Source organism: Lepisosteus platostomus, chromosome 4 (genome assembly GCF_059453375.1).
Source record: "Lepisosteus platostomus isolate fLepPlt1 chromosome 4, fLepPlt1.hap1, whole genome shotgun sequence".
Lineage (NCBI taxonomy): Eukaryota > Metazoa > Chordata > Actinopteri > Semionotiformes > Lepisosteidae > Lepisosteus > Lepisosteus platostomus.
Genome location: NC_142614.1, coordinates 50,353,408 through 50,380,513, shown reverse-complemented (window position 1 = coordinate 50,380,513; position 27,106 = coordinate 50,353,408). Strand labels below are relative to the sequence as shown.

At 36.8% G+C, this 27,106-nt stretch overlaps 1 protein-coding gene across 1 annotated transcript in view; it reads left to right on the top strand.

Annotated features, from left to right (window-relative positions):
• Window positions 1–535: 535 nt before the first annotated feature.
• The window catches only part of plcxd3 (phosphatidylinositol-specific phospholipase C, X domain containing 3), a 36,178-nt gene continuing 9,607 nt past the window's right edge, over window positions 536–27,106 (top strand). The window contains exon 1 of the mRNA XM_088629773.1: window positions 536–1,145. Within this exon, the coding sequence (XP_088485899.1) occupies window positions 1,043–1,145 (103 nt within the window). The 5' untranslated portion in view covers window positions 536–1,042. The remainder of the gene's footprint in view (window positions 1,146–27,106) is intronic.

Genomic DNA, 27,106 nt, shown 5'->3' with positions numbered 1-27,106 from the left:
TCTGGACATATATGTACTGTATTGATAGATTGCATGACTTAATACTAACAGAAATAAAACCGATGAGTGTTGGTATAAAAAAGCGTTTCAAAATAAAAAATAAATCTGTCAACGGAAGCGGTTGAAACCCAATCTCACCAGGTCAACAGTACCGGGAATTGAGCGCCCGGATAATCCAGGAATTTGATCATTTGGGAAAGCCACATTTAAAGCGCCTGGAGAATTATTCTCTTTATCAACAGGAGGAGGGTTTAAGGAATACAAAACGTTTTTATGATATACCATAATACTGCACTCTGCCCTGTCAAAAACATATGATGCAAAAATAAACTACAAAGTGTTTGGCAATGCGTTGTCCGTAAAATTCAGCACTACCTCTAAAGGACAGCGCCAGTAACGTGGTAGAGAGACTAGCGCTCATTGTTTGAACCGTGCTCCGATCAAAGCAAATTATTCAACCCGCGTCAGTTCAGATGTTACAATAAAAAATGATTAAAGACTGGTTTCGAACATCAAACCCTGCCAGCTTCTAGAACTCCTCCTTTTTTACGAAATGAGTTTTATAGACCATTTTCACTTGAAGTACGTTACGAGTAACCGGCGGTCATATCAATTACTTTTAAGAAAATCGTGTACTGTACAGTATATACTATACTGTACGGTAGCAATGTAAAAGGAGAAGGTTTCGGATTTTTTTCTCATCTCCCCAAATGAATATGAGCAGTCGTAAATTGAAACCTGTGAATCCATGTGCACATAAATTGTAGAATTAAAACGAAGATTTTAGCTGAAACGGCTCTAACAATCCTTTTTTTAACTATCTTAAGATATACTGTACAGTATCAGACAGAATATTCTAGGGGGCACAACTGTATACAGGGGCATTGCAAGAGCATAAGGATGCTTAATTTGAAATTAGCATGTGCCTGCGCCATCCTGTGGGTGTGGCTCCACTCGTAGTGTGGTGTGAACTCTTTGCAAGAGGAATAAACACAACACACAACACAACTGGCAGAGTGAGCGAGGTACGGAAAAGAGCGCGATGGCTTCATCTCAAGGGAAAAACGAACTCAGATTCGCAGACTGGATGGCAAGTTTACCGGAGAACATCCACAGCACCCCTTTAACAAACCTTGCAATCCCGGGTGAGTGCGAACACTTCTTGCCTATTCTTAGTGATGAGACTAGAAGATACATTTTTACCTGTAATAATATTACCATTTAACTTGTAAAAGCATTGAGATTATATACCGGCTTACCGGGTCTTATACCTATTCATATTCGTCCAGTTGCTCTAAAAATTATAAAGAAAAATATCTGCCTTCGAAGATCAATTCAGTTGTACAATTCAGGGATTGTAGTGACAGTGAGATGAAGAAATTGAGTTTTTCGACCTTAATCGGCCTCATACAGTGCCTTGAGATCGATAAAATATGTGCCTTTAAATAATAATAATGATAATTTGTTTTGCGTTGTACTGCTTTGGTGATAGTGCGTAATGACAGGAGATAATTATTTATAATTAGCGCTGATCAATACGAAAACTGGATTCTGTATTGGTTATTGATGCCAGAGACAGAGGGCTAAGACGAACAAAAGCAAAAGCAGGTGCAAGGGTTATGCTGCTATTGAAGTGGATTTTAAAGTGTCCATCGATCAAGATTGATGCTGCCCGAGGAGATCAGCGGCAAGCAACAGGAGTTCGAGATAATGCCACCGGGTTAACGTCTATTGTGTGCTCTGTTTCAATGGGAAGAAAGGCTCGGACAACCTCTGTAGGGAGACAAATTAAAATAACAATATACTTGAAACACGAAAATTAACTCTTCACAATGTACAAACAGCTCGAGCGTGCAGTTAGTGGTTTCTTATTTATTCCCGGTTGATTGCATATATTTTACCGGGGACGTGTACTGTAAAAATGCAACTGGGAACTACTAATCTATTCCTGTTATGTAATTTCTGTGATTTAGATTTAATATGTACTGTATTGCTGTTGACTTTCAGCAGTAATAAATGTTAAAGGATTAGTACTGAGTTTTAATGCAAGCAGTTCAATTAAATATCTCAATGCTAAACTAATGTGACAAACCAGGATTAGCTATGTTTAGCTTTATTAACACTTCACAGGGCTTCACGGCTATAGTTTTCTGAACTTGACACTTGTCTTGTTTTGAAATGATCTACAGTGTAAAACATAGAACTATGATGGTGTTATACTGATATCTTAATTCATGTAAAAAGCCATGAAAATGCATCTGAAGGTTCAACTAATTTTCAACAGTAGTTTCTGTATTGATACTGTATGTTTTTATATGAAAACAAATGCTGCAAACTTAGAATGACATCTGAGAGTTTGTTGTCACTGTAAAGCCTAAAACAATTCTGGATATTGTAGCAAAAAGTAAATTCAAAGGCATTCTATTTTCTGACTTTGATCATTAAATTGAAAATATGTTTTTGCTACTTTTATGCTCCCAGTTGAACAGTAAAATGATGTAACAATGATTTTAGAAATTGATTTCCTTCTGGTGAAAACTATTATGTAAAAAAAAAACCCACCTTTGTTATGTTGAGATTGGACTGAATTCAAAATATTCATTGTGTAGCAATAATTAGCTAATTTGAATGGAAAACATTACCTTCCCAATCAATGAATCAATCTTTTTTCACCTAACATAAAATGGCTGACTGTGACTCATCACTTCTAAAAAAGATTAATTTGCTGCTCTTTTGAGAATGGAATTCAATAGGTATGTATATTTGATACATTTTAAGTAAAAAAAATTCTCAATATTTCAGCATGTTACAATATCTTAATTGAAATAAATGATATGTTCATTTCTTTTAAATGAAACATCCTAAAGATACGTATTAAGATCTGTGTAGTCTAGAATGCTTTTTTTTGGCCTCAGATGTAATCAACATTTGGCCCAATGTTATCAATGATGTAAACAAAATATTAAACAAGTGCTGGAGCAGGAGGCAGCAAAATTGTGCAGCAGAACAGCTCCATTATTCAGCCTCTCAGCAGCTGCTTTCCGTCAATCATTCACAGTACTCTTTCTACAATCACTTACATCATTCTCACAGAAGTCTCACAGCAGCATCCCAAATTCCCAGCCTAACAAGCCATTTATTCCTTCTGCTTTCATCCCTGGCATGGCTAGACTAGGAATGCTTCATTCACATCCACCCTTCTCTTTCCTTCTCTTTATACATGATGACTTACTGTTCAGCACAACAGCAGCTTCTTTTTAACTTAGAGAAAACAGAGAAAGCAACAGATTTGCTTATTTGGGAACATTACCATTTTCCAAACTTTTAACCACATACAGTATGATTAAAAGACACATTCCCAACTGCAGTGCTTTAGGAATGCCACCATGTACTCAAGGAAAAATTCTGAAGGAATGTTATTCTGTACTGTGAAGTTCTGGATTTTCGTATTTGTATTGGGAGATGTACTGTACTGCATATGCCGCAATATATTCAAGCCAAATACACCTACTGCACATAAGTGATAAGTGGTTTGTCCATTACTTCGAGTCCATTACTGATACCAGTTTATCTGGTAAAATATAGTACACAATGTTGGTCACCATATGATAGGAAATATATTGCTGCTGTAGAATCAATCCAAAGAAGAGCAATCATGTACTGTTCATGCTGAGACTTAATGTGATGACAGGTTGAAGAAACAGAAACCTTCTAGTGTTTAACAAAGAAGATTATGAGGGGACATGGTACAAGTATTCAAAATCCTCAAAGGCTTTGACAAAGCCTACACAAACCAGAGGACATAAGTGGACACCACATACATGGAGGTGTATTTAAAACAAAGAACAGGAGGTACTTCTTTACCCAAATGGTAGTGCGAGTATGTAACGAGCTACCCAGCCATGTGGTTGAAGTTGATATCCCGATTTCTTATCAGAATCACACGAATAAAATTCTCAGATTAGTTACTATTTACTAATCAGGACAGATGATCTTCTTCTCATTTGTAACCTTTCTTTTGTACAATACTTATATAAATGAGAACACGCAAATACTGTAACAGACAATGCACATGATTCACAGGGATGCTCCCATACAGCAGCTGTCAGGTCAATGATGTTATTTGACAGAGGCTCACACTGATGTATGTGTTGCATGCTTAAGAAGGTGCTTGACTGGTTGTAGATTTGGTGGTGCAGTGTCCGACGTTAATCCTAGACTGAAGCAGAACAAGCTGAATCACTCTTGCTGTTATGGGAGTAACCATCATTCTGCTATGGTAAAGACATGACCACTTTAGGGGTTTCCTGCTTGCAATACCAGCAGCTCTGACTAACCTTATGGCCTCAATGGTCATTAGGGCTTTTGGTACTGCATCTGTTTGTATGCATTTATACAGTAGTTGTTGCTGCATAAAAGCGATTCATTAAGTGGTTCCTCTGAATGTACTAATCCCACTTGTGGTCATTTAATGTACAGCAGTTGACCATCTCTTTGAAAGAGAGACACCTAGAAGCCTTTGAATGCAAAGATCATTGCAGTTTTCTCCCAAAGAAAGTTTGAAAGTTTACTAGGCTGACACCTAGTGAATGTAGGTGTACGATCCCTGAATGTCCTAGTGATTTCACATATAGCAGAGTTCCTATTAGGGTTTATTTTCTGTTGTCAGTGAGCTTTGGCATTGCAACAATGTAATTCATAATGGGAATCTCTGTGCCTTTTCTCTGCAAACAGTGGATATGTGTTCTGAAAACACATAATGTGCAAAAAAATCAGTGCATGTTTCTTGTCCCCTTTTTTGTGATTCAATACTGAAACAAGAAGTCCAATAAATATTGTTTATAGAAGTAAATATTGCTTATAACAATATTGCACCCTCTCATAACATACCTAAACAAGGTAATCGGTTTGAGCTGCATAATTAATAATCACAGTAAATAATATTCTTTTACTTTGGTAAAGTGCTTAAAGGTAGAAAACTTGATGGGAAGCAAATCTTTGTTATTGTAGCTGGTTACCTTGTCCAAATCTTAGATGTCATAAGAGTGATACTGAATTGTCTTGTTTAAGTAATTCAAAAATCTGTTGATGTTTAGCAACAAAATAACTTCAAAAATATTGCAATCCATTTAGTGTTGACTTTTAAAAAAAATGTTTGCTGATATCAAGTTAATCAAGTGAATTCAAGTGATATCTTAGGTTACATAGTGTTTTTTCTTTTTATTCCAACATATAAAATCTGCAATCTTGCATTTCAGATTATCTGTGTAGATATGTGCTGTATAAAGCTTATGGAAAGTACTTAGAATGGATAGATATATTTATTTTTACTTTGTGCAATTTCCATTGAATAGATAGGAGAAACATTAAGAAATTGGTTTGAGCAAGGGATATATAGTGATCAAAAAGCAAAGTTCCAAAGGATCCTGAAGAGCTTTAAATATACTGTTTGAAGAAATCCAAACAGTGGATTTCTTTAAACTCGTACCCTTGCTGCTCCACGCTGCTGGTTTGTCCCACAACACCTGGGCTCGAACCTGGGTCACCAGCATAACGTATCAGAGAACCATCCGCATGAGCTAAATGAGACCTCCCTACGTGCAGAAAGGGCGATGTCATCACTGTGTCCAAACTAGCTCTCCTACATACAGTAGGTTTTTATAGAATGGTACATGTATTTTTCAATTTTGGCATTTCCATCCAGTTATTAATATTGGTGATATGAAATGTAGGAAAAACTGGAAATGGAACATTGCCTACAGTATTCACTTTCAATCCTGAAGAAATTTAATTGTTAGAATCCTAATTTAGGCATCACATTTCCTTGTTATGTCATAAAAGTGTATCATGTGTGGCAAAAGTGTCCCCTGTGGTTCAGCTTCTCAGAAGTACAGTAACTCCGAAAAGCTGACTTCCAGCTGAAGTCATTATAATTCATTATCCTTAATCAACCAGAAAATGCTAATTTAGAATTCATGTCAGTTGCCCCTGAACAGGGAAAGCAAACTTTCACATTTTCCTAGATGTACCTGAAATACAAAAAAGAATCATGGCTCTACATGTTAAAACTCATCCTCGCTCATCAGAACATGATGACCTTATCTGGAATTGAAAATAAAACACGGAAATCCAACATATAGTAGGTATTCAAAATCTGATGATTTAAAATGTTTGGGGTATTTTTGTTACTGAAACAAGCAAGGCACAATATAAAATATTTATCCCCTTTGTCATTTGCTAACAGTTTGAAAGCAGACCTGTGAGTGATTATTTCCATTTTTAGTTACAAGGTTATAGAATGACATTGAAATAACACTGACAAAAAGTGGGAAACAACTTTCTCTTTTTGTTCAATTAGAAGCTAAAGTAAGTGGTGTGGTTGTGAAGTTGTGCTCAAAACAAAAATAATAAGAAAGAAATGAAGACCCTTGAGAGAAGAGTAAGCAAAGAAGGTGGGCGATTCAAGAGAAATGAAGATACTGTGATCAGGGTAAAGAAGAAGTTGAACAGGTACTTTTAGTTTGAAGCAGTTTGATTGAATCCATGACCAATTAGCTAGAGATGTGGGGAAAACTGTAAAGGTAAAGATGGGCAAGGACAGATCCATTATTCCATCGGTGATTAAGTGGAAGAAGAGGGCATAATAGAAATAAGGAATTCTTAGTACCAAGAACACTATATAAATGAAAACCAAATAAATCAAAAGCAGGTCTACTGTAACAATTAATGCTTTATAATTACATATCACATTCTTTAAGGGTTATTTGTTGTTTTAGAGCTGTGTTCAAGAGTAATGTGTGCGGGAATTCTTAAGTGCACGTCTTATTAACATCCTCAGGGATCCAGATTCCAGCTTGTACCCCAGGAGCAGATATTAGAGATCAGCTTCAGAAAGAGATGAAAGGATAAAAAGAGGTAGGTAGGAGTAAGAGTCAAGAGTTGAGGTAAATGAAGACAGAAAAGGGAGTCCAGTGGGTAGGGGGGAGAGGGAGGAAAAAGGAAATGAGGAATTGATTAGAAAACATAAGGAGAATGACAGGGAGAGGAGAGCCATTCTTGGAGCCGATTTAGTCCAGTTAGCAGCCAACTTCTGTGAGTAGGAGGTGAAGAGATAGACAGAAGGATAAAGAATAGATGGAAGAATCATTTGCAGCATTCAGCAGTTGGCAAGGAATTGATGAATGCTGGTCGCCCAAGAGAAAGATGGAGATGGAGAAGGAGGTGAGAAAGTCTAGAGTTCATGAAAAATGAACAATGTCCAGTGAAAAGAAATAAAACAAGGAGAATGTGGCAGGGGAACTGTTGTTCCAAAGGGAGACGTACAGTACAAAACAGACATACTGTCACAGATGTGGGAAGGGACGAACCATGGAGAGGCAGGAGAGCGGAAAAAGACCCATATGCGTAGCGGCGGAACGGGGGATTAGCCAGGGCTCAGCAGTTCAGGAGTCGTATAGAAACCAATGCCCTCAGGCAGCGGACGTGGAGCGACCTGGATGCTAGGCGGGTCTCAGGACATCTGAACGTCAATGCTGAGCGAAGGTGAATCAGTGACCCGGAAATAATAGCCCCAGAGAGAGAGACACCGGAAGGACAGCAAAGCACAGGAAACTAGGGACAGGACAGAGTAGGAGCGCCCTCTGGCTGCAGAGGGCATGACTCTGTACTGTACTGTATTTGTACATACAGTACAAATGGAGGCAAAGAAAATTCAACGATATCCTGAAGGTTGGGGTGGGAAATAAGAGATAAGAGATCTTAAAATGGCAATGGTGTGGGAAATGTCAAGGTTGCAGTCACAGCAACAAAGTGAAGTCAGTATTTAAGAAAGTATATTGGAACTTCTAGACAAGTGTACAAACAGAACAGACAGGAAGTTATCCAGGAACAGGAAGACAGATTAAATGAGAGCTGATATAAACGTGAACGTTATCAAGTGTAATAAGAGATGTTGGAAACTGTAGAAGAAGACATACAGTTAGGAGTAAGAGGTCAGCAATAGACTAAAAAAAATCTTTGGACAGTATAGAAGCAATGAGAACCTTTGGACACATTCAATGACCAACTGTCTAATTCCACTAATCACATGATGTGCTCTCATGTGTTACAGTCAACTGGTTGGGTGACATGTCTCTCACAATCATTGGTACAAGCTTGTAGGCACCAGAATGGTCCCAGGAGTTACTGCTGTACTTCAAGACGATGGAAACCATATCCAACTAAAGCCCACCCCCAGCCTTCTGTGTCTTCATTTAGGGAATTAAAAAATAACAGTGGATGTACTTCTTAGCGCAGGCCTAATCAAGCTGCAAGACTCAGCCTGGCTTCCCAGCCTGGCTTGTCTGCTGGCTGAGCAACTTCCTGTAGGAGCCTCTTCTGCACCTTTTCTTTTAATTTCCACAAAGTTCAAAGGCTGATGATATCCTAAAGATTTTAAAATATGGTATTTATTACGATAAAATGTGTAGAGTGCTAGCATATGTAAAAAAGATTCTTGTCTTGGTGTTTATAATCAACTTATTGTGAAAAAATATTTTCTCGGGGAGTAATGGCAGAACTCCATAGAACATATTGCATGGAACAGACCTACACCGTACATGTTCCATTTGTTTTTCCATTCTAGTTGAAGTACATAAATACTCATTCAAATAGATTTAATTGACAAAATGTGCTTAACATTTTCTGAAGCCTCCAGCCTTCTTGAAGTACTCTACCGGTGGAAAATACAATAAACTAATATTACAAAAACAGGTACAGGTTAAGGGAGAGATGAATCCTCTTGACTTTATTGTTTTTAATTTATTAGAAGAATATATGTTTACTGGGGCTATTGATAATGACCCTCAAGATACATTCCTGTACTTTAACCCTACGAGTGTGACACTGTATCTGACATACAGTATATCTTGTGTTCCCCCAGTATAAAAAGAAGCAAGTGCATCTTAACACAACAACATATAAGAAAAAAATAATCTTGGGTAGGGAACTTATTTTTTTTTACTTTCAAGTAAAAGTTCTCAAGTTTCTGGATCAGTATCAGAACATGTTTTGCATTCTGAAGAGGTACAAAAGAAATACGCACTTCTTTTACTCTCTGTATACTGCATAACTATAATGTCTGTCTGAAACTTTAACACTTTCAGGTTCATTAGAAATGTAGTGCAAGTGGCACTTGACCAAGAACAGGTTGCTGCTATGATCTGGGTCAGCTGGATAGTGTTGCTAGTTGATTGTGACCAGAATTCTCCAGACCTTAAAACTTGTGGCGGTGTACAGTACAATTACCTGAGCGCTGCTAATGGTCGGATTCATCAGCCAGGGTGAACATTTCTCAGTTCGCAGAAAAATAGTGACCCCTGAGGCGCCCTTGGCAACAGACTTGTATCACCTTCAATAGGCACTGACCATTAAAGAGAAACAGCTTGACTGTGTGCTGCTGAGGGGTTCGTAGCTGTGAGCTGAGATGTGAAAAACATACACCTGCCAATTGCAAAATGGATGGCTGTAACAAACATAGCTGTTCATTCTATTTTTTTTAAATGCACCCCAGTTATCCCCACTTGTCTATCTTTCAGGAATTCGCAAGCAAGATTTATTTTGAAATGAGCATAGAGTTGTCCAACACATCTAACAAATCCAGGATGTTTCAGCAATTTAATTTTTACAAAATGACCACAAATTCAGGTTTTGATCTTACTGATTTTAATGTATCTACCAAAGCTAATATTATAGTTCAGAATGGAAAGCTTTTGTTTATGGACTGCTGTTTTTCACAACAGACTTTTTAATTGCTGCAGCTGGTCTGCACAAAGCAGTTGTGCCTCTGTTATTAACAGACTTGAATGCTATCATTATTTTGAGATCAGGATGCTGTAGGTTTTTGTTTTCTGGCCTCCCTCTAAATATTTATGTGTAATATAAGCTTCTTGAAAATGTAACGGGGTAGTTAATATCTGCAACAAAGGACAAAGGTATTTATCTACTGTTCAGCTGGTAGGAAGACATCTAAAAATAGTGTTTGGATGTGTATATACTAGATACTGTACATGCACATATATTATAAATTAAGAACATAGTTTTTAAGGTAGATATGATACTCTATTTTAAAACTCCCTATCGACATTTCTTATATTTTTAGTTGTATCATGTTTCAGGAGGTATTTTGTAGTTCTTCATAGTTCGTAGATTCCAAAACTATTAATTTTGAAAGGGCTTTTTATTTTGCACAACACCATACAAATTAAATTAATTACATTAAATGTTACTGTATACTGTATCACTCAATCCTACAACTGAAAAGGGGCTCTTTTTTTTACAAAGGATTGATATGAAAAAGTACACAAAAGGTGAAAAATACAGCATTATTTTTATAGAGCAGTGAGTTAGTTAAGGAAAGAATTCTTTGTGTGGAAGAAGCAATCTTAGGTTCGCATTGCCTGATCAATGGAATAAGACAGTCGGACTCTTTTAGTCAACATCCTAAATATCCTGAATTCTCCCACCTGTCTACCTTGCGGCTCAACCCCAAGAAGACAACTGTGCAAAGACAGTTCTAAATACTCCTTTTCAACACTGAAGGTCGGCCGTGGTGGCAGAGTTACCTGAGGATCCACCATCGATGCTGAACTCTCTCCACTCTAGCACTGGGACACTCCCAGGACAGAGCAGACAGGTGCCAGGTCAGACCACGGACCAATTCAGTGTGCTCTGTTCTCTCTATGGGAAGTTTAACTCACCAGGGACATTTGGCCAGCAGATCTTTGAGTATATACAATAACGTCTTTATTCACATTATTATTCTCGAGAACTATTATAGTAGTTGAACAATTATTCCAAACACATTTGATGTTTGGTTCATGATATTTACAGTACTTGTAACTGAGAATATAAATGTGGTTTCATTATTTGAGACTGATAAAAACTAAGAGGTACAGTAGACCATAACTTGTTAGTTATGGTCAATGTATAGTCAATGTATTTTAATTCTGAAGTTATTAACTATTCTCCTTGAAATTGCTAAGTGAATGATAAGCCATTTGTATTACAGCAGATTGTTTTCCAGATATATTCTATCAGGTTTGTTGTTTTTTATGCATATTTTGGTATTATATCAATAAATTGTATAACTGCATATTTAGAATCTGTGAGTGGCTTTATATCAATAAATTGTATAACTGCGTATTTAGAATGTGAGAGACTGTAAATTATTATGTTTGATTGGTTTATAAAAGCTATCATGTAATCTGACAATTTACCATTACGATTTCTGATTGTTACAGTAAATTAAAATGTTGTAAATTGCCAATGTTACATCAATAGGATAGTGACATCACCGGGAAGTCTAAGAATCAAAGCCATGCAAATTTTTCTTTGGTATAGCAAAATATTACCCATCATTGAGGTCACTGGAGATTAAAAATCCCATTCCAGAAGTAACAACGAGAACTATCATAAGCTACACATGTGTTTGAGGCAGAAATATATTAGTTTTACAGTTAGGTATCAAGAAAAAAGATGTAAAAGGCAGACTTCAGTATTTGCTAGGCTTCTTAAGGGGAAAAAATCAGAACATTACCCCCTAAAACAATCCTTACAAGCAATGCTCTGGTGTTCTGTAAGGATACCAGCCTTTACAATGCTGTGAGAACTGAACTTATCCTGTTTAAAGCAATCATTCTCAGTTTGCCTAGAGGGAGGTGATTGTGGAGGAGGGGGAAACTGTTAGATCAGACATAAGGTACACTGCATAAAAATAGACAAGCATCTTCCAATGAAGTGATTTATAAATTTCTGTTCCATGATAGGTAATACTTGTTTGTAACAGCATTTTACTGTATATTTGATTGCAGAAAGTGGTTGAGTTCACACAATCTCTGTATGCTGTTCATTGTTTATTTGGTTTGGTTTTTGCAGTCTTAAAATTCAGATTAACACTGCCAAAATAAAACTAAATTAAATCATTTTTTTCTCAACAACTTAAAAACCATACCAATAAAACATTGAATCATTCAACTGGGACAAGTGCCACATTCTCATGACTGAACAGTTATCCTGTGTTTTATTTTGTCCATATTTTTAATGTTTGTTTTATATTTACAAATAATTTCACTTCAAATAGAGATTTAAAAATATGAATGCCCTTTTTTTGTGAATATTAGTTCAGAAAAAGGAACACCATATTTAAAAGTAATCAAGTTCAAACATATACAGGACAGTATATATCAATTTCTATTGTGATACTTTATTGCCATTTACCAGTAGTAGTTTTTTGGAACAGCAGAAGATTGTTCAGTAAGAGGTAAGCTGCATTCTGAAGAAATAAAGAAGAAATGTAATACATAGGAGAAAAAATAGAGCATTTTAGAAACACGTGACCATTGTGTATAGTAAATGTACCAAAATAAATGTCAAATTTTCATTCAGCTTCAGCTAACAAGGAGCCACAGCCACAGAAAACCACAGAGCCACACCCACCAGTCCACACTGCTGCAGACACACAACAAGAGGAGAGGAAACAAGGAAAACAAACACAGGGAACAGTCAATGTGCAAAAAGCTATGTGCTACACTTAATAAGGGTGTTCTAATGTCTTCAGTGTTTCATATCCCTTACAGTATATATAGTTTATAAATAAACATTACATTACAATGCACAATAGAAGATATTGTTTCAGAGTAGGAACTAGCACCATTTTAAAGTCACCTTTTAATAAAAGTTTTATGCCAATTTATAAAGAAAACAGACCTTACATAAGACCTTAATCAATTTCTTTGTAATGAGTCTCCACCTGTCAGGGAGCCTTTGCGCAGCTGGTGTGGCTGTCCTTGCTGTTGGGTTTAACTGCAGATGTCTGCCTTGTGAAGTGCCGTCAGCTGATTTCTTCCGAAAGACGTGGTGGCAGGCCAGCCTGCGGCTGATGTTGCTTCACAGTAGTCGGTACTTTTCCAGAGTTTTCTGTTTCATGACAAAAAAATCTTGACTAACAACAAAATAACTAACAATGTCCATGAAACTAGGCTCTGCGTCATATTTGATCTGCAGGGTGTGTGGCAAATAATATTCTTATCTATATTAAACAGAACAGACTACAGAAAAACTGAAATGCAAATCCAAAGAGCTTGTGAATATTAAACTAAATCGCATTTCACAAATCAGTAGTTTTGAAAGGGACAAAGTTACCTCTTTTTGTAGATGAGGTTATATAGTAATATACTGTACAGTAAAATAATGCAACATGTAAGACTACCTGAGTATTGTTCTTGTAAAATCTAAAACAAATTCAACTAACAGAATGAATTATGTCTGTGAATGTGTTATATACAATTCTACACAGCTAAAGACGTTTTATGTGCAATATCCTACTGTAAATCTAATGGTATTTGATTACTAGAACCTTACACAACTTTGTTTCACACAATACAACACAAACTTTCTTCTCAGATTTTGTTGCATGCAGAGAGGTTATAGAAACACAATGACTTATTAATAATATATAATACATCTCTTAACCATTTCATTGGGACAATCAGCACTATACTGTATAAACTCTTGTTATTGCTATTGTGCTCTTTCCATTGTTATAAAAACAGTGCAATAGATGTCACAAATAATGAATACAGAGGTGAGCCAGGTTCTTGGGATAATTAATGCTTGAATGTTGCAGTAGTGACTTGCACGTCAACTTAATGTCAACCCAGCAACTGTCTCTCATCTGTTTGACTGTTAGGATGACTAGTAATGCTAGTCCAAAAAACAGACCCACAGAAGGTTCAGAACACCCCAAGGACAACATACATATTTGTGCTTGTACTCTTGTAGACATTATTATGACCAGGTCCTTATCAAAACATCAGTGTTAGCTGGAACAAGAAAGTAATGCTATTCCTTGCAAACAGGAAAATGTCATATTCTCTGATGGAAATTATTTAATTTAATTGGAGGTTCACTATGTCCAGGTTTTTTGCTTATTGATACAGTTTAGTTTCAGTGGACGGGGGAGTGAGTGTATGGCATGCAATTAATGCTGAGTTTCAATCAGAATGTGTTACTGTAGGTGCTCTCAGGTCCCAATACTACATGGGCTACATCTTGGACCCAGTCCTCCTTCCACTTGACAGACACAGATGTTTCAACACAACTACACTCACCCCAACACAGCACTGATCAAAGTGGTATTCACTTATCTACACCATGCTCAAGCACTGGACTGGCCATCACAATCATCTACCATACTGTAAAGGAAAAGACCTGTTGTGGAATTTGGGACAGTGGAGTTGGGTTGTTGTGTTCGACTGCAACATCCTAAACAGTGAGTGTCACAGAGTTGTTGCAGTCCTTGCAGCAACATTGTACAGCTCTCCCATAAGTCTCGGTTGATGCCTAATGGGCTTCAGGCATGCTTCGGGACACAAGGTGGTCACTGTTACTGTGCATTGGTGACCCCTGCACCCTAAGACATGTTAAACACAGCCATCTCGGACTGTACCAGTGTGGATTGTGGTTGTTTCCTTTTCTTGTGGCATTGTTAAAATATTAAAAGCAACGCATTTGTTAAAGGGATCTTTATGGAATCATAAAAGGATTTATTACATGGAAGTTAATTTGTATGTAATGCCTCTTGAGCACGAACATGTTTCTTTATATACAAAATACTAATAAAGTACCTCATTATTCCTCATTACATTCTGTACTTCAAACAGTAGTGGATAAATCTCGTACACTAGAAGGCTAGTCACCAGGTGAGAAGCTGACAGGCCAACTCAGCATAACTCAGCTGTTCACTTAAAGTGGTAATGTTGAATTGACCTACTTCTGTCATTTGCTCGAATGAAGTTAGCACTTAAATAATATCCGTTTTGGCCATACTGCTAAAATATGATTGAGCCACAAAAAACGTTTTATCTCCAAGTATTCAAAAGTAAGTGTAGTGATTCAAAAGTAAATTTTGCTCTTTATTTAGTACAAAGTAATTCTGCTTTTGTAATGCAATTATCATTTTTTTTATTTGCAATTATCATTTGTATTAAATTAATCCTTTGATCTCATGATTTTGTCTACAATTGAGGCAAGCTGACTGACTCACAACTGCAACAAATCCTGCAAGCAAGGGTCATGTGGGTTTCCTTTGAGGGACAAATTGTTTGTTTCTTCGAGATTAAATCCAGTTCACATGTGAAGTCACTTCTGAAAGGAGAGCACAGTGGATGTGTTTCATGTATGCATTCTTATGACTGAGTATTTATGCACTGATTTACATGTAGAAGACTTGGAGGGGAACCCTGTTAAAACTAAGTAACACTGCAAGTCCATTAATTGAGTTGCTCAGACACTTCAGGCACTTTGCAAATAATAGGTTTGAAAAAGGTGAAACACACATTTCTGGCATTTTTTGACTAAGGAACTAAGTCTACTCCAGCAGCTGATCAAACCTGGTGTACCATCCAGTCATCTGCTCCCAGGCCAGCCTGCACCTGCAGCTCAGATAAATCATAACCTTTTATCCTGTTATATGACCCCTAAAGTTCCACATGACAGTTATTGTGTGACTTCAAAATTGTCATTAAACATCTTAAGAAAACCCAAACCTGAGCTGCGTCGGACACATCTACACTCTACAAGAAAGTTAAAAGACACTCACAAATCTTTAGCTCTGGTAAACACCTGCTCAGAAATGTCCCCTTGTGTCTTAAATACAGTGAAGTTGCCATATTGTATTTCTTGAAAGGTTGTTGATTTAAATTACGGTAGGGTCTTTCTTCTCTTTTCATCCTGCATTGACATGAATTCCTTTGGTATTATTGTAATATCTACATTTGTTGGCCTCTGATTTTCTTCAGAATTAGATAGAGAGGCACATTAGTGCTATGCTTTACATTGAGGTACAGTGGAGTTTCAGATGTTGAAAAACACAAGATAAGGACAGCCAACACATAAAGCAAGTTAGTCGTGACAGATTGTGCACTAGCAAATACATACACAGTGCAGGCTTCTTGAACAGGCGCCCTGGCATTTTAGACTTGGAATGGCCTGTTGTGAGACAGGAAAAGATCAGACAAAATTGCTGAGGTCTGGTAGAGGGCAAGCATTCTCTGTGCTCTTCCTATTGTTGAACTTCATTGGCTGTCACAGCAGGTCCAATCTTAGATTGCACAGGGCCTGAGGGGGAAAAAAACTAGCAGATTTTACATGCTGTGGTGCTAGAACTGGCAGCCAAACGACTGAGGCTTTTTGAATTGGAATAGTGCCTGTCAGACCCAGGCAGCGACAATGACACTGAATTTTAGTCAAATTGATTCCTAAGGCTGCAGGACATCAGTAAACTAATGTTCTGTAGTGTAATGACTTATTAGGCTTTGTTGTTTGTCTCAGTGTGCATTTTTCATTTTTATGTTTGTAGTCATTTCTTTTTTTTACAAGGTTAGACTGTTGTGTCCCATTTTTATAGCCATCCTACAGAAGTGTTGTGTCTTTTTATTGCTTTACCAGTAGAAGGTTGATGCAGCTAATGTGACATTCCTTAAGGCTCTGCTCCATAAAACCCAGCATGGGTTTTATTAATTTACTGGAACTTTAGCAATCTGCCCTCCTGAGAACCATGGGATACTCATAATAAGATAGCAGACACTTATGTACAGTATGTATCTTACATAAAATACAAATTGAGAAAAGAAAAACTCAACAGTTTTAGAATGAGGCCATAATGATGAAAGGTACTACAAATCGTTTTTCACCACTCAAACATATAAGATGTCTTTTAAACTTTCCTTTCATATTTGCTAATTTTATTCATTAGATGTCTAGTGAATATCTATATCTTACATGCTAAGGTTTGAAGGTTCTGTGGAGCTGAACCCAACTTTCTTCATGCCCCATAGACTAGGGTCACTAGGACTCTAATCTGTAGTTATCATTAGCGATGCTTACTATTACATCTTTATTAAGATTAATTTGCTGAATACTTAATGAACTCACTGAAAGTGTTACAACACGTTTTTCAAATTGTTTAAAAAAGTATACTGTTATTAGAAAAGTCTAAGTTTAGGTTTTATTTCATAACTTTTTTACTTACCCCTCACGAAATGCAATGCCAGTGACAGCTGTCTTACAGGACACATACTGTACAACTTTTAATCAACTGCTGTGAAAACAATTTTCAGTGGGTGATATTTTCAGACAACTTCCCTTTCCGCATCAAGCAATAAAGTCATAAGCCTGCAGTATGGAACTACAGTAAGTGGCAAATGCCATTTCTTAATTTAATCAAGGCTGTCCCAAATGTTGCTTGAATTAATTATGCCTTTGCATTGTTTTAACTCTCAGCTTCACCTATAAGGCTGAATGAGCCAGTCAAGTAGTTCAGAAATTAGGGGCTCTACCATGCGCCAATAGCAGGTTGTGAACTCAAATCCTGAGAAGGACATTGCTGTTGTATATTTACAGTCTCATTGTTTCACTAAAATGCCCAGCTGTGCAAGTGCTTTAGATAAAAGCATCAGCTAAATAAATAATACTTTCGTGAAGAGCAGATGTTTCTTGAAAGATTGTTATACTAATGTTATCCAGTGTGATCCAGGATTGGAGAAGAAGAGTGAACAGATCATGCTTTAAAGTGAAGAAGATTTCAAGTAAAATTAAAAGAAAGCATTTAGCAAAAAGTGAATAACTGTCCTGAAGACATTATACAGTATATTTTATAGATATATAAGATCTTAATAAAACAGAAGCTTAAATCTGTTGTCAACAGTGGTTTCCAATGTTTCTTCCACAAACAGTTAGTGTAAATATATTACCCACAAAGTGCTACTGCAATATTTATTTCTATTGAATGCTAAAAATAGATTAGCCAAGTTACATTTACTGGATGTATATGTAGCCTATTACTCTATGTACTGTAATCCCTGTACTGTGGTCCAAAGCCAATACTGAAACAGCTTTGCAACTAATTCAAAAAAATAATGTGTTCTGACAGTTGTCAAAATTATATTTTGAGCTATGCAATAATAAATTAAATGATTAATTTCTCTTAGTTAACCAAGCAAAGGGTTTAAAAATAAGAAGAGAAAAGAACCAACAGTCATGAATTTTACACAACAAAACAGCAGACAGAAATCTCAAGCAGCCCCAGGGACCAGTGACTCCGGAACAATTTCCAATTGTGAAAAGTAATGAACAACATAGTTTATAGAACTATGCAATAATAAATTTTCAGCCATCTTTGCAACCTTTTTTCAGCAGAAGGTGAATAAATACATTCCCTTCATAGCATTACAGTACCTTCCAAACCAGCTGGTAAAGCACACATAAAAAGTACTCCAGGTTATAGTAACATTTTTATTTGCAAAAGATGTAAAACCACCTTTTATTGTAAGTGATAAAAATCATAACTTTCAAATTTCTTTTTCTTTGAGAAGTGGATGAGATTAAATGAAAGTGAAACATGCACATGCAATTTTTACAGCCACAAACCGTGTCAGTCAGGTTAACTGGAAATGAAGCAGGAATGTTATAAATTGCAATACTGCTTCAAATAACAGTGAAAGCACTAAATCACATAAATCCCAGTCAAGTAATGTTAATACTACATTTTGGAAATGTCATTCAACATGGGCTTCTAATAAAAAATATTGATATTACTGTTGTTCCAAATGTATATTTTAGATTATTTTAAAGTACAAGACAGCAGGACAGATTGTTTTACTGATGGATTCAAGGTCAATCAAATATCTATGGTATCAAATCTGAATCTGGCTTGTTCAGAACCATTTAATGCATTTTTAGTTATGTGCGAGATAAATGTCCTTTTTGGGCTTTGCGTGCTTTGTTTCCTAGAAATCTCTATTCACCTTGAAAATGAAATGTTCATTCTTCTTGAATCTATAAGACTATGAATGCATTAAAAGGTTGCATGACCTTTGTTGTAGATGATTGCCAATTTGATCAAGGTACAGATAAGGGTCTGAAAAAATCAGACTGCATTATTCTTCCTGACTTATTGCTTAGACACATAATATCATCTAAAAAAATACAAGTATTAGGTTAGATTAATACAAAGCAAATTTAGCCTTTTCAAAATAAAACTTCCACAAGATAAGACCATTAATAAGTGTATTGTCAAATAATTGAAATGCTTATTTTGACATTGTCAAATATCAAAATATTTTTTTCTTTGTGATACTGGAATGCAGAATATGAGCCCTGTAATGTCACAATTAGCTGACAATGGTGTACTCAATGGTTTACTCTGGTGAACCAGCAGTATGGAAATACATTGTTAATATTCTAATAAAGTTAATTGGAGTAATTGGAGTGTTAAAATGTAATTTTAGTCAAGACTGCTCTTTATTTTAGGATTTTGAAGTACTGTACATAGAATGGACACTTTGGATTTTAACTGTTCAATCATGCCAAAATATTTTTGATTTTCTTAAGCCATAAATGAGAAGATATGACACATGCAGCTTAATGTATATCACATACTGTATGCAGTCTTTTAGAAATACTAGTTTACTAGGATATCAGGGATCTCTTTTTTTGTATTGCTTCCATTGAATACCATAACTTTAACAAGATATACGTACTGTAAACTATAGTAAGTAGACCAGCTAGAGGCCTGACATACAGAACAGACCTAGAAATGCAACTCTATGTGAGATTTTTGGTCTGCTAAGGATAAACTGACAGATTTAAGTAATCTTAATTAAGTACATCTTTTCTTTTAATGAAGAAAATTAAATAGGATTAACTATACTGTCACTATGTAAATGTACTCAATTTCCATAACCTACTGATCTTAATTGCTCTGTATTTGTATGAATCTGTGTAAATTATTTATTCTCACAAAAGTTCAACGTGTAGTATCCAATGCATTTTTTTAATTTCTTGTATTCTCCTGTTGCATTTTATTACTGTGAGTCTTCTCATTAGAATTATATTATTCTATTGAATAAACTATAATATACTGTAGCTGACATACATAAAAGAGAGCTAGCCCAATTTTCATAGCAATCAGTCAATTCAAAGCACCAGTTTATTAAAAATGTTTTATTCAAAAAGTTAATATAATAAAATAATAAATACAACTTATATTATACACTTACATGAGTGAATATTGACTTGGCAGCGTTCAATAAGCAGTAATTGTACTAAGTATGTGAAGAAAAGAAAACTATATGTGTGACAGTCATGAACTGACATTTTTTATTATGTAGAAATCATTCCATTCTCTCAGGAACTGAGTCTGGACAGTTACCAAGCAACATACAGTAGATGTTTATTATGTCTATTTTATAATACAAAATGGTTAATGTAACTTAAGTCATTTGTCTGCTGAAAGGTTTACTCACTCTTGTCTCACATTTTTATAACTATTCATTTGCAGTTTACAGTGTGAATATTGACATTTCAAGTCAAAATAGCACCTTGCTAGATTATAGTTTCAACTCAGTACTTCTGAAAGTCTCTAAAATCCCCTTTAAAGTGGTTTAACAATTTTAATATTTAGTTAATATTAAAGCTCCACTTAACTTGTCCCTGTTTGGACGATTTGAAATTTTGATTCAAATTTGTTATCTGAAAAATGCTTTTGATTTTATTTTTCTTTTAGAATTACAATCCCTATCAGGGTTTAATTTAATTCTTAATTTAATTCTTAAATAGAATAATTGAAAAAAGGAATATATTTTTTTATCCAAAGTCTTTTTCATTCAAAAAATTCAATAAAACAATTTTATAAGTGTAATTTGTTATCTATAGATATAAGACTTGTAAAGGTAACAGAATTGCAAAAGGCAGGCACTAAGTCATGGTAAAAATATTAGAAGCTATCCTAATCTACTGTTCCAGTAACTGCTCAAGTGTTTCAAGTACCGATGGGATTGCCAAACCTACAGTAGATGGACTACAGTAGATGCTGATAGCATGCCACCACTATACAGGCAATCTATTTGCTGCAATGCAATGCCTTAAGGAAACTCTGAATTTATAGAGGTCAGGAAAAAATGAAAATCAATACTGCTCCCAGCTATGTTTATAATAAAGGGCTCCCAAATGGCTTAAGCAGTGAAGGTTTTTTTTTAGGTACAGATATCATGCGTTTGAGCCTGTGTCATGTCACTAGCTGACCAACTAGTATTCCCTTGTCCACAACTGCCTCTGCACAGGGTCTGGGTTTGGACCTTTCTTGGGTGTGTGTGAAAGAGCAACTCCTGTCCCTTCCTAGGTATCTGTATCAGGTGTGAAGAAGGCTCCACAGCCGAAACGTTGTGTTTCCTTTCTTTTCTTTTCAGCATGGAACAAACCCTTTACCTGTTCCTTTGCAGCCTAGCATACTGACGCAGCTACCTACTACTAAAAAGAAGTAAATTTACCTGTTGTGGAAGATTTCTGTTGCCCGTTGCAGGAGCAGGCTGAAACATAGAACCGTTTGTTTTGTTAGGTATATCAATATTGTAGTTACCTTGCAACCCACCTACACTCTAGGCCAAAACCACACTCAGGGTTAGTGCTTGCTTCTATAGTGCCCTCTTGTGGTCTGGATCCACTATGCATCAGCTGTTTCAAATCATCTACTGTACCCCTCCATCTCAAGGCAGGATTCCCCATGGATGGGACAAGTGTTAAACACAGGGCAGACACACAGACACAAACACTCACTCACTCACTACATAGTGGCTTTACTGTTTTGCTGTTTGAAAACTGCTTTCAATCAGAATTGTTGACACTACCACCTAGCTTATAATCAAATTGCTGCTGATTTTCAACAGAATATCTGTGCACTTTGGCAGTACTGTGTAGTGCCTTTGTTATTTATGCACCAGGTCTGAGATGACTTGGTGGCCTAAAGAGTTGATGTACAGTATTACTGGGCTTTAAAAACCTGCCTGCACTTCCAAGACCTTCATTTTGGGTTCAGGAGTCATCCAATTCATCTATGAATTGGCTACATTGCTCTGCTCTCCTCCCCACGGATAGCTGATGTGTGGTGAGCGTTCTGGCGCACTATGGCTGCCGTCGCATCATCTAGGTGGATGCTGCACATTGGTGGTGGTGGAGGGGAGTCCCCATTACCTGTAAAGCGCTTTGAGTGGAGTGTCCAGAAAAGCGCTATATAAGTGTAAGCAATTAATTAATTAATTATCCCTGGGAGTTAAGCTGTACAAATTCAACTGGCAATTCAAAATTGAGTATAATGTTACACAGGTCTGTTGGTAACAGATTCTCAGGCTAGGTTATGCTCTATGGGCTGTGATCAGTACAAGATGGTGCTTTTTACAGTCATAAAGGCACTGCCTCAAATAGTAGACGTTTTAGCATTTACAGTATCTTCCATCATTTGACATCACCTTATCGTTTGCTATTGCCCACAGGAAGTTCCATAAATATGGTATACCCATTTGCTCTATTACTGTATAAGTGTAGGAATCATCAAGCGTCTCCTTCAACTTTGCTCACACCTGGTCCTCTCTTTATGTTCTCTCTAATTGCCGCTGTCAAAAGGTATTGCTAGACATGGTAACTTAATTTGTCCTGAGAATAAGTAGTTGAACCGGACTGCAATAAAACCCGTGCAGGACTTGATGGTTCAAACATCGAACAGGAAACACTGATGCAACAACGAACATTAAAACACACATGTCACATTTCTTTACTCTATATGTCACCCAACCACCATGGGTTTGATGGATGACTAGCGCTTATTTGGTAGTTTCTAAGCAAACACATACAAATTGTGACAAAGAAGGATTGAAAAATCAATCTTCCCATAAATTTGATTTCACCCCCTCCTTTCCAGCCTTCAGCTGGTTTCATGACTTTGCCAGGGATTGTCACTGGACAAGCATGCTGTGATCTGAATATATAGAGCTGTAGTGAGGGCCAAAGGCCAATGATTCAACATTAACAATGCACTACTTAATAAACATGTACAGTATATACTCGTACTACTCCTCTGGAATGGATTTGCAACATGTATCTAAAGATATGTTTCTTATTACCACCTTTCACCACTGACATTATTTATACTTTCCTAGTCAGCCAGGACTTCAGCTTTGTCAAGAATCACATATCTTTCATTTGTGACAGAAAATGTCAAAAAATGCATTAAGCAGTATTTAATACTGCACCAGATGTTTTAGAGGGCGGCAAAGCTGTACTCGTGCATCATATGTGACAGTATGTGACAGTAATTGTTTTAATTAGCTGTAGCCAGGTTGGCAAATTAATGAGCTAACAAAGGCCAATCAAAAGTAAGTTGTCTTTATTGGAAATTGCTTCAGAGGTGTTGAGGGTAACTTCGGAAATATACGTTATGTGTTATACCTGTTAGAAGTGCTGCAACAATGATTGCAATGCTATCCTAGTGGGTTGATGAATGAGAGGAAAACCTTGAAAAACTGCGTGAAAAAACTTTTTAGCTGTCCGTGACATTGCAGCTGTTGTTGAATGCTGTACAGAGGCTGTTCGATTAATTCTTAAGTTCAATTAATGTTCTTAAGTGACAAGATTGGCCACAGGTATTTGGCTGTTGCTGTTGTTACACTGTAGTCATGCAGTTTTTTTTTTTCAGAAGGTGCACAGAACTTGATGGTTTTTTGTTTTTACAAAAAATTCATGAAGCAAACATTCTCTTAGACAAACTTTGGCAAAGTGCAGGAAGCAAGGACAAATTGGAAATTACTTTCATGCAATCTCTGACTATGAGGTTACTACAGTGACCTTCATTTTCTTTATCCTGTTATGAAAATTAAAGGGGTTCATCTTAAAATGAATTTTGTTAAAATGATAAAAAGTTCAAATGTAGTAAGATTAGTTTCTGATTGAATGTGATCCTCTAAAGATACAGAGAAGACATCTAAAATCATAAAAGTATGTTTGCACCAGTATGGCAGGAACATTTTAATTTTTAACTATTGCAATTGGTTTAAATTGTAATATTACCCCCAAAACAAACTGTTTGGAATGGATACAGTGGAATAAAGCTGAGGTAAATATAACAACACTGAATAAAGTATTATTTACACAGCTTTTATGCACATATTTCTGAGCTGTTTTTGCATCAAACTATAGAGTGATTTTGTATGATTGTACTGCAGTAATGTTAATTACTATGATTGTAACAATGTCAAATCTGTACATTTTCTATGTGACTGTACCTGAACTTTAAAGAAAAACTGGACCACTTCTTCACAGAACTGTTAAAGATTGCAATGAATCTACCTTTGTTATAATATGATGCATATGGTTAAAACAAACAGTGATGAATTGTTTTAGTTATGCTTGCTCTGGGAACTCGATAATTTGTATTTCTCTTTAAAAATAAATTGTTTTATAAGCTAAAATCTAGAGTAATCTATTCTGACCAAAAATAGAAAAAATAATTCACTGTTTCATCTTCTGAATATGAAATAGAGATTATGTTCATTCATATAATATTTCAGACTTTCTTTGTTTGATCATGAAATTCTATATTAAGTGTGAAAAAAGGCCTCATTATGTCTCATCACTAAGATGGAGACACATTTTCCCAGTTTTGTGTAACGAGAGAAGTATGTAAGCTTATTGTAATAATAGAAACAGCTATTACTGGCAAAATGATGTCCTGCCATTGTTAATATTTTAGGTTCATAGCCTTTTGAAGAGTATATATAAATAAAACAACAGCAGCAACAATGTACAGCACATCCCTGTATTCATGAATAAACTGTATTATACAGCCACCATAAAAAGATTATACCACCCACAAAATCCCCATACAAAATGTAGCTTTAAGTACTAATTTAAAGCTATCCATGAAGGTAAAAACAGTGATTAGGTCTATCATGGAATTAAATTCATGCTTTTCAGTCTCAGTATGGAAAATATCACAATTTTCAAGTCAGTGCCACTTCGTCCTTTTCTCATTTCTCTTAAGACGCTGTTACAGCTACATAGCAAACGTTCTTTCGCTAATGCTGATCAGCTGAGCGGCGTGCTCCACCGACTGTTCAACCTGAGCCTGCGCTTGGAGAGAGTCCTGGTGCTCTGGAAGACATCATGCCTGGTCCCGGTACCAAAGAAAGGGCGCCCCTCTGTCCTCAACGACTACAGACCAGTTGCACTGACTTCTCACCTAATGAAGACACTGGAGAGGCTGGTCATATCCCACCTAAGACCCCTGGTCATCTCATCACTGGACACCCTACAGTTCGCCTACCAGCCCAGTGTGGATGTGGAGGATGCGATCATCTACATGCTGCAAAGGGCCTACTCACACCTGGACAGGGCTGGCAACACTGTAAGGATTATGTTTTTCGACTTCTCCAGTGCCTTCAATACCATCCAGCCCTTACTTCTAAGGAGGAAGCTGGAGGAGATGCAAGTCGATACCTCCATGACCTCGTGGATCACTGACTACCTGAAAGGCAGACCACAGTCTGTGAGACTTCAGAACTGTGTGTCTGAACAGGTAGTGAGTAACACAGGGGCACCTCAAGTCGATACCTCCATGACCTCGTGGATCACTGACTACCTGAAAGGCAGACTTCAGAACTGTGTGTCTGAACAGGTAGTGAGTAACACAGGGGCATCTCAAGGGACAGTCTTTCTCCATTCCTCTTCACCCTCTATACTTCGGACTTTAAGTACAACTCAAAGTCATGCCATCTGCAGAAGTTCTCAGATGACTGCAATTGTGGGATGTATCAAGGGTGAGCAGGAGGAGGAGTACAGAGGACTGGTCAGCAGCTTTGTGGAGTGGTGTGGGGTGAACCACTTGGAACTGAATGTAACAAAGACAAAGGAACTGGTGGTAGATTTCAGGAGGAAAAAGGTCAAACCTACTCCTGTCTACATCCATGGGAGTGGCGTGGAGATGGTGGACTCATACAAGTACCTGGGAGTGCACATCGACGATAGACTAGAATGGTCTAAGAACATCGAGGCCATCTATAAGAAGGGACGGAGCCGACTTTACTTCTTGAGGAGGCTCAGGTCCTTCAATGTATGTAGTAAGATACTACATATGTTCTATCAGTCGGTGGTAGCGATCACCATTGGGGCTCTGTCATTGGGTCTGACCTGGACCCCTTGGAGGTAGTGGCTGAGAGGAGAATGGTGTCCAAACTAGAGGCCATCATGGACAACATCTCCCATCCCCTCTATGACAGGCTTGTAGAAATGAAGAGCACGTTCATCAATAGACTGATTCATCCACGGTGCGACAGGGAGCGCTACAGGAGGTTATTCTTGCCTTCTGCCATAAGACTGTACAACGCATCCACCTTGCGTCTGGGCAGAGGCAACATTGACAGTGACCTGTTTCTGGACTGAACGCAACTACACATATACTGCTGGATCTGTTCTCTTTCTTTTCTTTTCCCCTTTTCAACCATTTTTTGTGCAATATATGCCAGGGACCTGTGTAATACATTTATATTTATATCTATATCTATATTTACATCTATATTTATATTCATATGTGTGATACGATTTTTCTGCGTACTGTTCTGTTCTAGTTTGTTCTTTGTGTGTCCGGACTGTGAGTAACTCTTTTAGTGCACCCTCACTGTACTGATTGTATTGTACGTATTGTACTATTATTATTGTATCATTTGTTACACTGTGGCTGTGTTGTCTGTGTAAAGCTGCTGTTGCACTGTAATTTCCCTCATGGGATCAATAAAGTATCTATCTAATGATTTTGATAACTTTTAGTCATATAAATCATAGAGTGAAAAGAATTCAACTTCTATTTTTTATCCACTTTTAAAGTCTTATATGTAATATTCTGTTTATGAACCATCATCTTTCTCTGTTTCACAGGTCAAGAAATATTCTTAACTTCTATCTTATCATTATCATAGGAATTAGAGTTTTTAAACATTTTTAAATGTAGTGTCGAGGACTAATTCTGGTGTGCCACTGGGTGGCGCTATGTATTAGTTAACGGTAACCATTCAATGTCACAGCCAGTGGTTCTGCCTCAGTGTGGTGAGAACTCCATTTTGTCTTGTGAGTGTGAGGCACTGTAAATTGTCTCCCTGACAATTTTCAAATAGGAACAAGTAATAGGTTTATTCCATGCTGAAAAAAAGAAGAAAGAAAACACAACGTTTTGGCTGTGGAGCCTTCT